The 13,145-nt window shown below is 37.4% G+C and overlaps 1 protein-coding gene across 1 annotated transcript; it reads left to right on the top strand.

Moving 5' to 3' along the window:
* Positions 1–11,836: 11,836 nt before the first annotated feature.
* LOC147476772 (transcription factor MYB113-like) lies at positions 11,837–12,931 on the top strand. Its single transcript, XM_086582898.1, has 3 exons — positions 11,837–11,965; positions 12,060–12,189; positions 12,332–12,931. The coding sequence occupies exons 1-3, from the start codon at positions 11,842–11,844 to the stop codon at positions 12,813–12,815; spliced, it is 738 nt and encodes a 245-aa protein (XP_086439024.1). The 5' UTR covers positions 11,837–11,841; the 3' UTR covers positions 12,816–12,931.
* The last annotated feature ends 214 nt before the right edge of the window (positions 12,932–13,145 follow it).

Here is a 13,145-nt window from a genome sequence, read left to right as displayed (position 1 = left end):
AGAAGAGAACCGATATTGAAGAATCCGCCAAAGACCGTTTCCTTCAAACTAGTGAATACCGAAAGAAAAGATGACCGGTCTGAGATTTTGCGATGTATTTCAGAATTTACATATTAATATCCCATTTCTGACTGCCATCAAGCAAGTTCCCTTGTATGCCAAGTTCCTGAAAGATCTAGTGAAGAAGAAGACCAACATTCCGAAAGAAGCTTTTATCGCTCAACGATGTTTATCGTACCTACAAAATCTATCGGTTGTGAAAACCGAAAGATCCCGAAGTCCAACTGTTACATGCAGAATTGGAGATTCTTTAGAGGAACAAGCTTTATTAGATTTGGGTGCCAGTGTGAATCTTCTACCATATTTCGTCTACGAGAAGTTGGGCTTGAAGGATCTAAAACCGACTGATGTTACTTTACAGTTGGTAGATAGACCAGTAAAGATACCTAAAGGAATCATTGAAGACGTCATAGTCAAGATCGAAGATTTCTATTATCCGGTTGATTTCATAGTACTCGACACAGCTCCTACATCTGGTAGGCAGATACCAATCATTCTAGGCAGACCATTCTTGGCCACTGCAAATGCAATCATCAACTGTCGAAATGGTAATATGACGTTATCCTTTGGTAATATGAGAGTCGAAACCAATATTTTCCATACATTACAGCAACCACAGGAGGTGTGTGCTGTGAACGAGGTTTGTATGATTGAAGCGTTACCACAGGATTATCTTACTCATTCATATCCTGCTGACGAGTTGTTGAAAGCTCTGACAGACTCAGACTGTGAGGAACTTAGTGTTGAGGCAATGCCTGATGGACCATATAAAAAACTTAAGAAGGAGCCGCCTAAGCTAGAATTGAAGCCTTTGCCGTCTACACTCAAGTATGTTTTCTTGGGAGATTTGGGAACCTACCCAGTAGTCATTGCATCAGATTTGACTGAGGAGCAGGAATCCAGGTTAGTAGCACTTTTAAAGGAACACAAGTCAGCTATAGGTTGGACAATTGATGATATCAAGGGGATCAGCCCTATGATAGTTCAATATAGGATTCATCTGGAAGAGGATTCCAAGACTTATAAGCAAGAGGTTGTCAAACTCCTTGACGCTGACATTATCTACCCTATTTCTGATAGTCGATGGGTTAGTCCAGTTCAAGTTATGCCGAAGAAGTCCGGAACCACAGTAATCGAGAATGAGAACAATGAGTTGATTCCAACCAGGATTCAGACTGGATGGAGAGTTTGCATCGATTCCATTGCCTTTCATCGATTAGATATTAGAAAGATTAGCTGGACAAGCTTACTACTTCTTTCTTGATGGTTACTCAAGATACTTTCAGATCCATATTCACCCTGAGGACAAAGAGAAGACATTCACATGTCCTTTTGAGGATTGTCTGCATCATCTCTCCTTAGTCCTTAAACGTTGTTGCGATACCAACTTAGTTCTGAACTGGGAAAAGTGTCACTTCATGGTAAATGAAGGGATACTGCTGGAAGGAATTCTAGTAGATCGAGCGAAAATGTCTACATGAAGTAAGCATGTTGGCGAAAGATTAGTTTTGAGATGGAAACCTAAGTATTCCCCACCTGTTAGTTTATGGGATTTACTCCCTGTTGACCTTCAAAGGAAGATTATTTCTATGGCTCGTGTAGGGTTCGGTAAAAGTCCATTTGCACATAAGAGGAGAGTCGTAAGCTAGGTTCTTTGTAAGAATTGCCATTCAAAACTTGTCCCGGGTTCTGACCATTAAGAGAAAATTGTTGGTACAAGGTATACTTTTGTCAATCACATGCTGAGAGAGATTAGAAGAATTCCTACAAAGTGGAACCTAATGGGTGGGAGTACTAGTCTTGAGGATCTGACTATAAAGGACTCAAAAGTCTTGAGGATCTGACTTTAAAAGACTCACATTATGTCTTGGGGATCTGACGTAAAAAGACCTAAAAATTTGTTTCTTGAACTAATTCTGATATTCGGCATCAATGGTAATATCCTACCTTTTTCTCATCCATTTCATCTACTTCTTTATACATTGAGGTCAATGCATGCATAAGTAGGGGGAGGGTGTACTTGAGAAATGAATTTTGAAAATTAGTTTTCAAAAAACAAAAATATTTTTGGTTTCTAAATCAGTAGCAAGAGAAAAATGAATTTTAATGATGAGTCTGGGATATATATTCTATACTGCTTAGTGTTGAGTTTGATAGATAGTTAATATTATTGATTTCATTACCGCTTAGACTATTTATTATACTCGGACATAGTTCTTATTGATAGATTTTTTTTATCAAGGCACCACCATAGTACTTGGTCAGTTTTATGTACTTTTGCTAGAAGAGAGATTTAAACCCCTAGTAAACTGGAAGTAGAATTTTTAGACTTAACCCGTAAGACTTGAGCTTAATACCCATTCTTTGGAGAGTTCTTATGAAAAATCCAAGTTTTAGTGACTCAACATCTTTTAGTTTTTTATGTCGTTGTAATATAGTCTCATTATTCGTTGATTTGGTTAATCACGAAGTGACATCAATTGGGGAGATAGCCATTAGGTCTTGTAGTCTATTTGAAACAGAGTATCATACTGATAAGTCAAGTAGTGAACCCATTCAGGCTTTATCCCACCTAGTAGGACCATCATGTTAAACCCTTTTGAGCCTTACAATAAGCCATTTTTCTTCCAAAACCCTTTATCCTTTACCTAACTCCAGACAAGGAGTATAGCCAATATCTCTGTCAACCATACCCATATGTTTCTGAGAATACAAGGGGCACAAGGAGGAAGAAAGACCACAAAAGGAAGATTACAAGGAAATATCAGAGAGATACAATGAAGACCATCATTCTGTTCAAAGTGAAAGAAGCTAGTGGAAAACAAGCATATCCAGTACTAATCAAGGATATACCACTGAGTAACTTTAAAAAAAAAAAAAAAAAAAAAAAAAAAAAAAAGTTGAACAGAATGGATGGAAAAGCTAAGACAAAGGAAGCATTTTCTCTGCAATACAGAATTTGAAGAAATCTTCCAAAGAAAGAAGCAAAACCCTTAGTGTTCTCAGAAACAACCTTAGAATCCTTTTTACCTTTCCTTCATAAACCAATACCCAAGCCAAGTTACAACCCATAACTTATCACTACAGTATGGTATGAAGTCTAGAATAGGTGAGAGGATGCTAAAGTGAAAGACCCGACACTTCATATGTGATTGACATTCTTTCCATGAGACTACTTTCATTCAAAAGTCTATTTTTCAAGGTAGTATGTAGGATGTTCGTATGCATTATCCTTTTCCCCACATACATGAGGTAAAATAGTAGACCATCTTCTGAGAGATTCTTTGTTGAGAGTATGACCGGTGAGGATTGAAAGTCGAGATTATCTGTCTAAAGGTAAACTAGGGATTCCGTTTCTTGGATAGGAGAGTATAAGAGATTGACTAAGTATAAACATAAGCCTTGATTGAGAATTTTGTCAATTTTTACTATCTCCCATCATAATCTATGAGTCTTTGCAGCAATATAGTTAGCAATGGATACCGTCTGTTGGAGTAAGCACTAAGTGGGTAAGGAATTTCTCTCTCTGAAAAATACTATCATTCTTGAACACGCTATTGATTGATTTTGTGGGTATATCACGAAAACCCTCACGAGACTATAACTCGTCCTTTTTGGGGAACTTAAAGGTTTAAAGCCTTGTTGCATATGGTAAATGCAATCGCGATGCCTGCGAAAGTGAGTTAGGATTTTATTTTTGTTATTAGGATGTGATTTTGATCACTTATCTATTTTTATCTTATTTGCTAAGAGACTAGCAAAAGGCTAGTTGGGAGTTGTGATAAGTGCTCAAAAAGTGCAATTTAACCCTTGATTATGCCTCTTGTTTAGCCATCTTAGTGGACTAATAGTGTTTGTAAGTTATGTTTTAAGATTCTACAGGTGAAAAAGGGAGTTTTGTAGAATATTAGAGAAAAAGGGGTAAAATGGAGCAATTCGGAGCATTAAGAATCACATGGGAAGCCCGTGGACAATCATAGAGAAGGCCAAGGAATTGAAGCTATTAAAGATGCGACTTAGACCTATTTTAAAGCCTATTTGGAAGCCCAAGGACAAAGGATTCGTTGCTTGGACCAAAGCCCGCAAAAGAGGATAAAATGATAGAGCAGAAGAGACAAAATAGGCTTACGCGTCTGGGACGCATGGATCGAGCGTCCAGACACATTGATCAAGTATGGGATGCATGGATCGAGTGTCTAGACGCATTGATTAAGTCTGGGATGCATGAATAGTGTATCCAGAAGCATGAATCGACACTATAGCCAATTCCTTCTCAGTTTTGAAGACGAAGTTGGACTCTGAAAGAAGTTTATTTGTATTAGGAAACAAATAACGGTTTGGAATGCTTTTAAAGCTCATTGTAACCCCTATAAATAGAGGACCTAAGTGCCTCATGTAATTTGCTAATTCACTTATATTCTTGTCTCCAGAACTTGAGGCAAAGAGAGATTAATAATAAAAGATCGGTTTTAACTAGCTGAGTCTTAATAAATTAGTCTTTCTAGTCTTATGTTCTTCGACTCTTCTTCTTCTCGTTCTTCGTGTTCTTCCTTCTTTATGGAAGGCTAATCTTCTCCTTCAAGGGAGGAGATGAAGCCAGTGCTTAAGGTTTAATGATTCTTCTGGTTCATGGTGTTCTTCAATCAGGTTAGTTCTTTATGTTTTTAGTTATTAGTTCCATTGCCCACACTAGGGGATGGAAGTATAGAATAGGGTTTATGTTTTGCAATATTAATATCATGCTAGTGTTCTTTACTTTTCTTCTAGTAGTATAGTTATTTAGAGTTAGGGAAGTATTCTTTGTGTTGCCTTAGAAGGGGTAGCTTAGGGAGTGGCTGCCTAGGGGAAGTATTCTTTGTGTTTGTCTTAAGTGGTGATTCATTGAATGGCCGCCCTATTAGGAAGTACTCCTTGATGTTGCTCTTGGTAATACATTGAATGGCTGCCCGAGCTTACATAAAAGGAAAGAAGATATTAATAGCATAAATATAGGAACAACCTTAAGTAGAGTTAATTGTTAACGATATTTCGTCCAAGAGGGCATCGGCACTTGCTCGATTACCTAATTGTAGTCTACTTGTAAGAACAACCATGAAGCAGAAGGTCATAGATTAAAAGTATTGGTGGATTCTAATCTCTTGAATTCCCCATCTTATAAATTCTTAATAGTTTAGTTAATTTAGTTTAGTTTAGCATTAGAATCTAAATCTCTATAATCATAGTTTTTAATCCCTTAAACCCCATTTCTAGTCCTGTCCTTCACATAACATACACTTAAAAGTAGAACGATACCCTACTCATCCTTTACTTATTGAGGGATAATTAGGTTTTGATACGCTTCTATTTGTTCAACGACCATCATCTATCTACATCATCCATACACCATCTACACACAAAATGAGCGAGTGTCAGTGGTAGTGGCGGCGGCAATAGTGGTAGTGGTAGTGGTCTTAATAGCACGATGGTGGTAGTGGATCAGAGGTGATGGTGTTGGTCTTAATAGCACGGTGGTGGTGGTGGTGGTGATGGTGACGGCGGTGGTCTTAATAGTTTGGTGGTGGTGGTGGTTAGGTTTAATGGAGTTATTTAGATAAGAAGATAGTGAAAAGAGAAGAAAAGAGAAATGGGGCTAGGGGTATATGGACCGGGTTGTTTGAGTAATTTTCCAAGTTATAAAACTTATAGAATTGAAATAGATCCAATTTTGGTACTTATAGAATTGGAGCCTCTTGAGGTTTTATAAAAGGAGAGTTTGATTCACCTAAGTACCAAAATTTGATTCACCTAAGTACCTCTCTTGAACACCATGTTGTTTACTCTGTCCCTCCTCTAGATAACAAACTCACTACTACTGTAAGGGAGGATGTTACAGGGAAAGTGTACATAATATTCTCATTTTAATAGAGGTAAGGGTTTGCCTAATCCTAGCTCAAAATTAAAAAAATAAATTATAACATGCTATCCTTTAACTTCCTTATCTTCACCTGCTCTCCTTCTCGATCTTATGGAAAATTTGTTCTCACTTCGATTGATATTCACAGGTGGAAATTACTACCAATTCAAGTTTTCACTCTAAACATGTTTGGTCTATATTTTTGTAGAAAATAGTTTTTCACCCAAAAACATTTATTGGTCCAAAAAACATGTTTTATGATAAATGCGGAAGGCATATGGTGTAGAAACAATTTTTCTTCTCACTTTCTCATCCAGCTCCAAAGGCATATGGATTGCCCATTACTGAAAAATGCCGAGATATGCTAAGATATTTCGAGAAATATTACGAAATTTACTAGTTTGATAAAATAGCTTTTCATTTTTAAGAAAAAATCTCAACCTAACATGTTTATTTAAAAATTGTTTTTAGAATAAATATTTTTTCAAAAAAAATACTTTTTGAGAAGAACTAATTTTCTAAAAAAATAAGATCCAAACACCCACTAAAACTAAGGGTTGTGCTGCACAAACATCTCTAGGAATCCATCATGTTGAAACCAACAGTTGCTCATCGTGTGCGATAAAGAGTAAGAGAAAGGATACCTTCAAAATATACCTCACATGTCGATGAGATGTATAGCTTGTCAAATTATTATAGTAAAGCAGTAAAGGGCACCAGATGAATGCGTGGCACTGATTCCTAGCTAGTTGAAAGATTACTTTTATCATTCACCTAAGCTGATTGCTAAAGGGAAGGGGGTCATTTGTATGGTTTGTGTTGTTGCTTTGGCGTGCTTGTATATGATACGAAAGAGAGATAGGAACTAGTCATTGATCGACAGTCGTCTTGTTATTTTTTTTCTTTGCTTCGTTTGTTATTGAACTTACACACCTCGCCTGTTATTTCTTCACTTTAAACAATATACCATATAATAAATGCAAACCCTTATTCCCTTAGAGAATCTTTAGGTGAGATACTACCCAATAATTTGGTGTTTTTTCATCTTCAGGAGAGACACATGTTGATGAAAACACCAAAAAAATACCAAACCAAACACCAAATCAGCCAAAATTTGGTTCCAGCTTTGGTGTTATATCAAATCTCTCTCACGGTTTTTCTAACACCGCATGGGCTTGGGTTAGACAGTGGGCTTCTATGGCGCGGTTTATCCATAACCGCGTGCGTGATATGATCCAAAATGATTAGGAATTGTGCAATTGTATCTAATAAGAAATTAGGAACTATGCAATTGAAGAAATTAGGAACTGTGCAATTGTATCTAATAAGAATGATCCAAAATGATAAAAATGATCCAAAACCTATGATTATGATTATGTATCCAAAATGATAAAAATGATACAAAATCTATGATTATGATTATGTATCCAAAATGATAAAAATGATCCAAAACCTATCATATTACATAAAATTTATTTAGCTCTTTTCTTACGCCCCTTACCACTCGATGACTCTCCTCTTTCTATTTGGATGTTCCAAAGTTGCTCCTCTAACTTCCTAACTTGATAACCAAGATCTTTTCTGTCTGCACGAAGGTTAACTACCTCAGCCTGAAGTTCCTCATATCCCTAATGTTGTTGCGTGTACGCCTGCTGAATATTCTCATACGCTTTTCTAGTCTCATCATACGCACATTGGGATTGCTGATATGTTTGAGAATAGGCATCCTCTCTTTCTTGGCTATAATGATACACGACAGTCCTCATCCCATCAAACATACGAACCTGGTTCTCATATCTTTCCCGAATCTCAGCCTGAAAATCCAAGAAAATATAGTGTGAATATATATTATATATATAATGAAAAAGATAAATAAAACAACTAAACTCACCAGGGTATACTGATCAATCTGCTGCTCTAACTCATAGAAACGAGCATCAGGCACCTCAGGAATGGAAATGTAAGTAACCTCCCCATCAAGTCCACACACGACAAACATTTGCAGGTTAGTGGCAGACACAGGAGTTGGATGATATGCATCCACAGGTTGTGGGTTGTAAACAGGTTGTGGCAGATGAGGAATACGTAGCTCACGTCTCATCCCTTCTAGGCCCACAAACTCGAAGTTACTAGCCCGACCAAAAAAACGGACCCATAGAGACACGGTTCCACCATCTATAATACTGATCAGCAGTCTGCTTAACAACAAAAGAAGACGCATCTGGCCAAGGACCACCACTGCCATGAACTTCATGAACTTGAGTTCTACTCCACGACTTAGCATCACTAACATCTGGTATGGAAGCACATAGATTTCCATAACGTCCAGTCAACTGTCTCCAACATATGTCGCCACAGTACCAAACCTTACAGTCACGTGCAACAAAAACAACTCTGTGATGGGACAAAACACAAGCATGTCGCACAACATGATCGTCAAAGGCAGTAGGCAAACGCCAAGGTCTCCACTAAATAGATGACAATGATCTAATATCAATATGAGCACGAGCCATACACATATTATTTCTAATATGCCCTCTATTACGAGTCAAGTGATGCCCTGACCAACTTGCAAATCTAGGGCGAGTATCAGCAATCATGCATGTTTATATATGTTAGGACAAAAACAACGAAAATACTCATAAAACCAAATCTCCAAAAGTCCTGTGAATCCTACAATCTGAGGACTTCTACTTCCAAATGTCTGTAAAGATTTGTCTAACGCCGCTATCAATGTGGTATATAGCTACCAAGGTCATAATCTCTCATATTATGCAAATTAGAAACATAAGCATAATATCCAAGTCGTACCGTAGAATGACCATTTGAAAACAAAACATGCCCAATAAAAAACATCAGAAAAGCCCTAACATACATATTAGCGCCCTCACTACCAGATAGAACAGTCAAAGCTAACTTCGCTCGTGTATTAGGATCCAAGAAAGGTTCCATGTATGCAATCTTAATATGATATAGCTTAATACCAGAAGAATCATAAGCATCCGCATCCAAGCGAAGAAAAATCATAAGCATACTACCAATGTTCTCATAATTTCTATTAAAAGGTATCAGTTGGCCTATACCGATGCTTAACCCAAAAATCATAGTGAAGTCTAGTGGTGTGAACCCTAACTCCGCACAAGGAAAATGAAATGTATAAGTTGTACACCATCTTTCTATTAAAGTTATGACCAATATCCAATCAGCCTTCTCAAAATCTACATCAACCAAAAGACCCAAAGGTGTACATAAAATACTATCTCTAATATGTACAAACTCATCCAAACTCTTAAGAACCTTCTACCACTCTCTAACACCAAGTAAAGCCGATCTAACTCGATAGTCAATAACTTGCTGATATTATGGAAAAAAAAATAATGCATATAAGATAAATAATTAATTTGTCCAACTCAACTAATTAATGTATAATATTCAAAATATTTAATCAAAACTAATTAATTACCTAAGAATTAGCCACTACACTCGACACGTGTTTTGTATCATGTGTAGAAGACACAACTTGCATATCAAGTGTTTCATCGGGATTAAATTGTCAATCGAAGTCGTTCAATTGATACTCAAGTACATAGGGATGTCTATCAGTCAGCGCGATATCCTCGACTTCTTCTCCCCCACTGTCTTGTACTTCATCGGGTTCTTCTACCTCTACATCATCGCCAATGTCGTTTGTGTACTACCAATACTCATCGTCATCATCATCGAAAGGTATAAAATTTCAAGAGTTTAGGTAGTTTTTTATTTTTTTTAATAAGAAGAGGGTTTATGAATTGAGAGAAAATTTAAAAATGAATGAACCGCGCGATTTTGGTCATATTTATAAAGACATAGCACGCCGCGTGGTTTCTAAAAAACTGCATGGGCTTGGGCTTTTAAGGTGGGCTTCAGTGGCGCAGTTTTGAGAAAGCTGCGTGGGCTATATGGCGCGGTTTATCCAAAATTGTGTCATTTGATGTCCAATATTTGATGTTTCTCCTTAAGTTGGTTGGTGTTTTTTTGGTTTGGTGTTTGGTTTGGTTAAAAAATTTGGTGTTTTCTTGGTTTCTCTCTTAAAGATGCTCTTACCTAGCTAATAAGGGACTCATTGAAATACATCGTGCTAGTGTGCCCTTGGGAGTACTCCTCAGTCCTCAGCACGTTAGCTTTCATCCATACTGAACAACTGGAATAACTCGCAGTGAGCTTTCTTGTATGTGTCTAATAGGGGTGGGCAATGGGCCGGGTCGAGCTAGCCCGGCCCTAAACATTTAAAGCCCTTTAGATATTAAGGTCGGGTTGACCCGGCCCTAAAGTCAGCATAGGGTCGGGTCGGGCCGGGTCACATGCCTAAATCTCAAGCCCTAGCCCTACCCTAAGCCCTCTTTAAAAGCTTTAGGGCCGTGTCTATATATTTTCTTCTTTTTACTACATTATCTTATGCTAGCGCTCATTGTTCTTCATGGTTGCTAGGTTGTCAAGTTTTTACTACATCAATTTAAAGGCTTTAGTGTCGGGGTTTAGGGCCGCGCCTATATATTTTCTTCTTTTTACTACATCAGTTTAGGCTAGTGCTCATTGTTTTTCATGGTTACTTGGTTGACAAGTTTTTGTTATATACGACAAGTTATTGGAAGTACCCTTGGGTGTAAGTGATAAATTACAAAGGACAATGTTATTTTAATTGAAAATATTTAACAAAGAGTTGGATAATTATGGTATGTGTATTTATAGTGAAAGTATGAAACTATAACTAGGGCTTCGTTAGGGTCGGGCTAATGAGGGCTGAATTAGGGTCGGGCCTATGTTTCAGAACCTTAGCCCTAGCCCTGCTCTAGAAAGCATTAAGGTCGGGTCGGCCCTGCCCTAAACTCTATGAGGGCTTTAGTTGTAAGGGCTTAGGGTCGGGTCGAGTTAGGGTCGTTAGGGCCAAATTCCCACCCCTACTGTCTAATACTTTTATTTGGGGAAAATAATATTTTTGTTTAATTATCTAACGTGGCTGCTCGTTAGTATAACTGAAGGGTTGCGGTATTGACACCCCATAAAATGGAATTGGCACCCATTTGACCAATTCAAAGGTACTATCACCCCTCTATTAATCACATAAAAACACTCACGGCAAGAAGTTGCCGTAAAATCGCACAATCCACGACATCGGGTTGCCGTGAGATCCCATATCCCACGGAAGGTGGTTGCCGTGGGTCTTTTTTTCTTTTAATTTTTTTTTTCCGCGAGATGGTTGTGTTAGGGTTCACTAAAATGGATTCTTTGCTTGTGTTAATTATCAAAACTCTTCTTCATTAATTTGATCACAAAATTTTGTTATAGCATATGAAAATATTTGCCACGAGATAGCAAAATTATGCCTCGATTGTACATTTTTTTTGTCATGGTTTTGGTGTTGTTTTTAGAGTGTATAAAAAAGCTTTAAATAAGAAAATGAAGTATCCATATGTTGCATGTGTTCAATACGTAAAATTTGAAGTGAAAAAAAAAAAAAAAAAAAAAATATAAAAAATATATATATATATATATAAAAAAAGATGTTCTGCACGCTGCAACTACTTGCCGTGGGATATGGGATCTCTGGGCAATCCGATGTCGTGGATTGTATGATCTCGCGGCAACCCGATGCCGTAGAACTATGGGTATGTGGGGGTGTAAAAGGACATATAAATAATAACCATTATTGTTTTACTTTTTGCCAAAGGGGTGCCAATCCCATAAAGTGGGGTGCCAATACCACACCCCTAACAGAATAAATATGAGTGTCTGGTTAACAATATGCCACGTACTCAGACTTGAAGTATTCAAATAATATCTTATATATACTTATATATAGGTTTAGAGTGAGGTACTACTACTACGCCACTTAGTTAACAACAACACATATGGAGCGTTCACGTTCTTCATCTTTAAAGAAAGGATTATGGTCAGAACAAGAAGATTTTCTTTTGAAAAAATGTATTGAGGAGTATGGTGCAGGAAGTTGGCACAAGGTTCCTCTTAGAGCAGGTGAACTAAGTATTGCGCATTTGCTTCAATTCATTATTCATCATATCTTTATCATATTATCCTGACGACACTTGGCTGTTTGCTTAAATTTCAGGACTAAATAGGTGTCGTAAAAGTTGTAGGCTCAGATGGTTTAACTATCTTCAACCTGAAATCAGACGAGGCGAGTTTAGCCCTGATGAAGTTGATCTCATCATCAAAATGCACAAGCTTTTAGGCAACAGGCAAATATCAATTTAATAGCTTCCCTGCTTATACACATTCAATTCTTATGTAGTAGGACTGAAAATTTTCTAACTAATTTAAATACTGCTGTATATATACATACTTTGACAATGTTCTTCTTTACTCCCTTGTATATAGCAGATGGTCGTTAATTGCTGCTCGACTACCAGGAAGAACAGCAAACGATATAAAAAATCGTTGGAACAGTCACATAAATAAAATGGTTCAACATGACCAAGTGAAGAATAAGAATACGAGTTCAAAGATGAAAGCTCTAAAGCCTCAGCCTCGAACTTTTTCAAAGGATCCGCGTAGGATAGTTACTCAAACGGAGAAAACAACAGGGTTTGAGGAAAGACCTAATAAACCTCTACTGGAGTTTGAGCAAGACCAAAGTTCAACATGGTGGCAAAGAATACTATTCAACGAAGAAGAAGATGGCAGGGAAATTAGTTCCAGAACTGGCAGGTTTACTATAAGCGTCGGCCTTGAGGAAAATGAACTCAATAAGACCAATGAAGAGAGTCAGTTGATTGAAGAAAGCAAAATCGTGAGTCCAGGGCTAGACCTGTGTTTAGACAGAGATCTTTGGGACTACTGGAAGACTTCCTTAGGAGAGATATAACAATGTTGATGTAAACTGGAAGCAACTAAGCAAGTCATTTTTCAGTAAAAAGCAATGTCGTGCAATTCCCTGTTGTGTCTTTTTCTCTCATCAGTCAATTCCATTTTCTAAATTAAGCATGCACGGAGAACTACATACATTGTTATAGAGAAAAACTTCGGTCCATAGCGCTTATGACACAAAACCGTCCATAGCGCCTCTGCACCACACACGTGTCCCATACTACAACCTTTGTTAACTCTGTTTTTTTTTGAGTAACTCTAATTAACTCTCTCCTATTTTCTCTCCTTAAAAGTTAAATATTTCACCAAGATAATTTTAGCGCTCACC

The sequence above is a fragment of the Coptis chinensis genome, chromosome 9 (assembly GCF_015680905.1).
Source record: "Coptis chinensis isolate HL-2020 chromosome 9, ASM1568090v1, whole genome shotgun sequence".
Lineage (NCBI taxonomy): Eukaryota > Viridiplantae > Streptophyta > Magnoliopsida > Ranunculales > Ranunculaceae > Coptis > Coptis chinensis.
The sequence above is the reverse complement of the archived record's forward strand: the minus strand, read 5'-3'. Positions and strand labels throughout refer to the sequence as shown.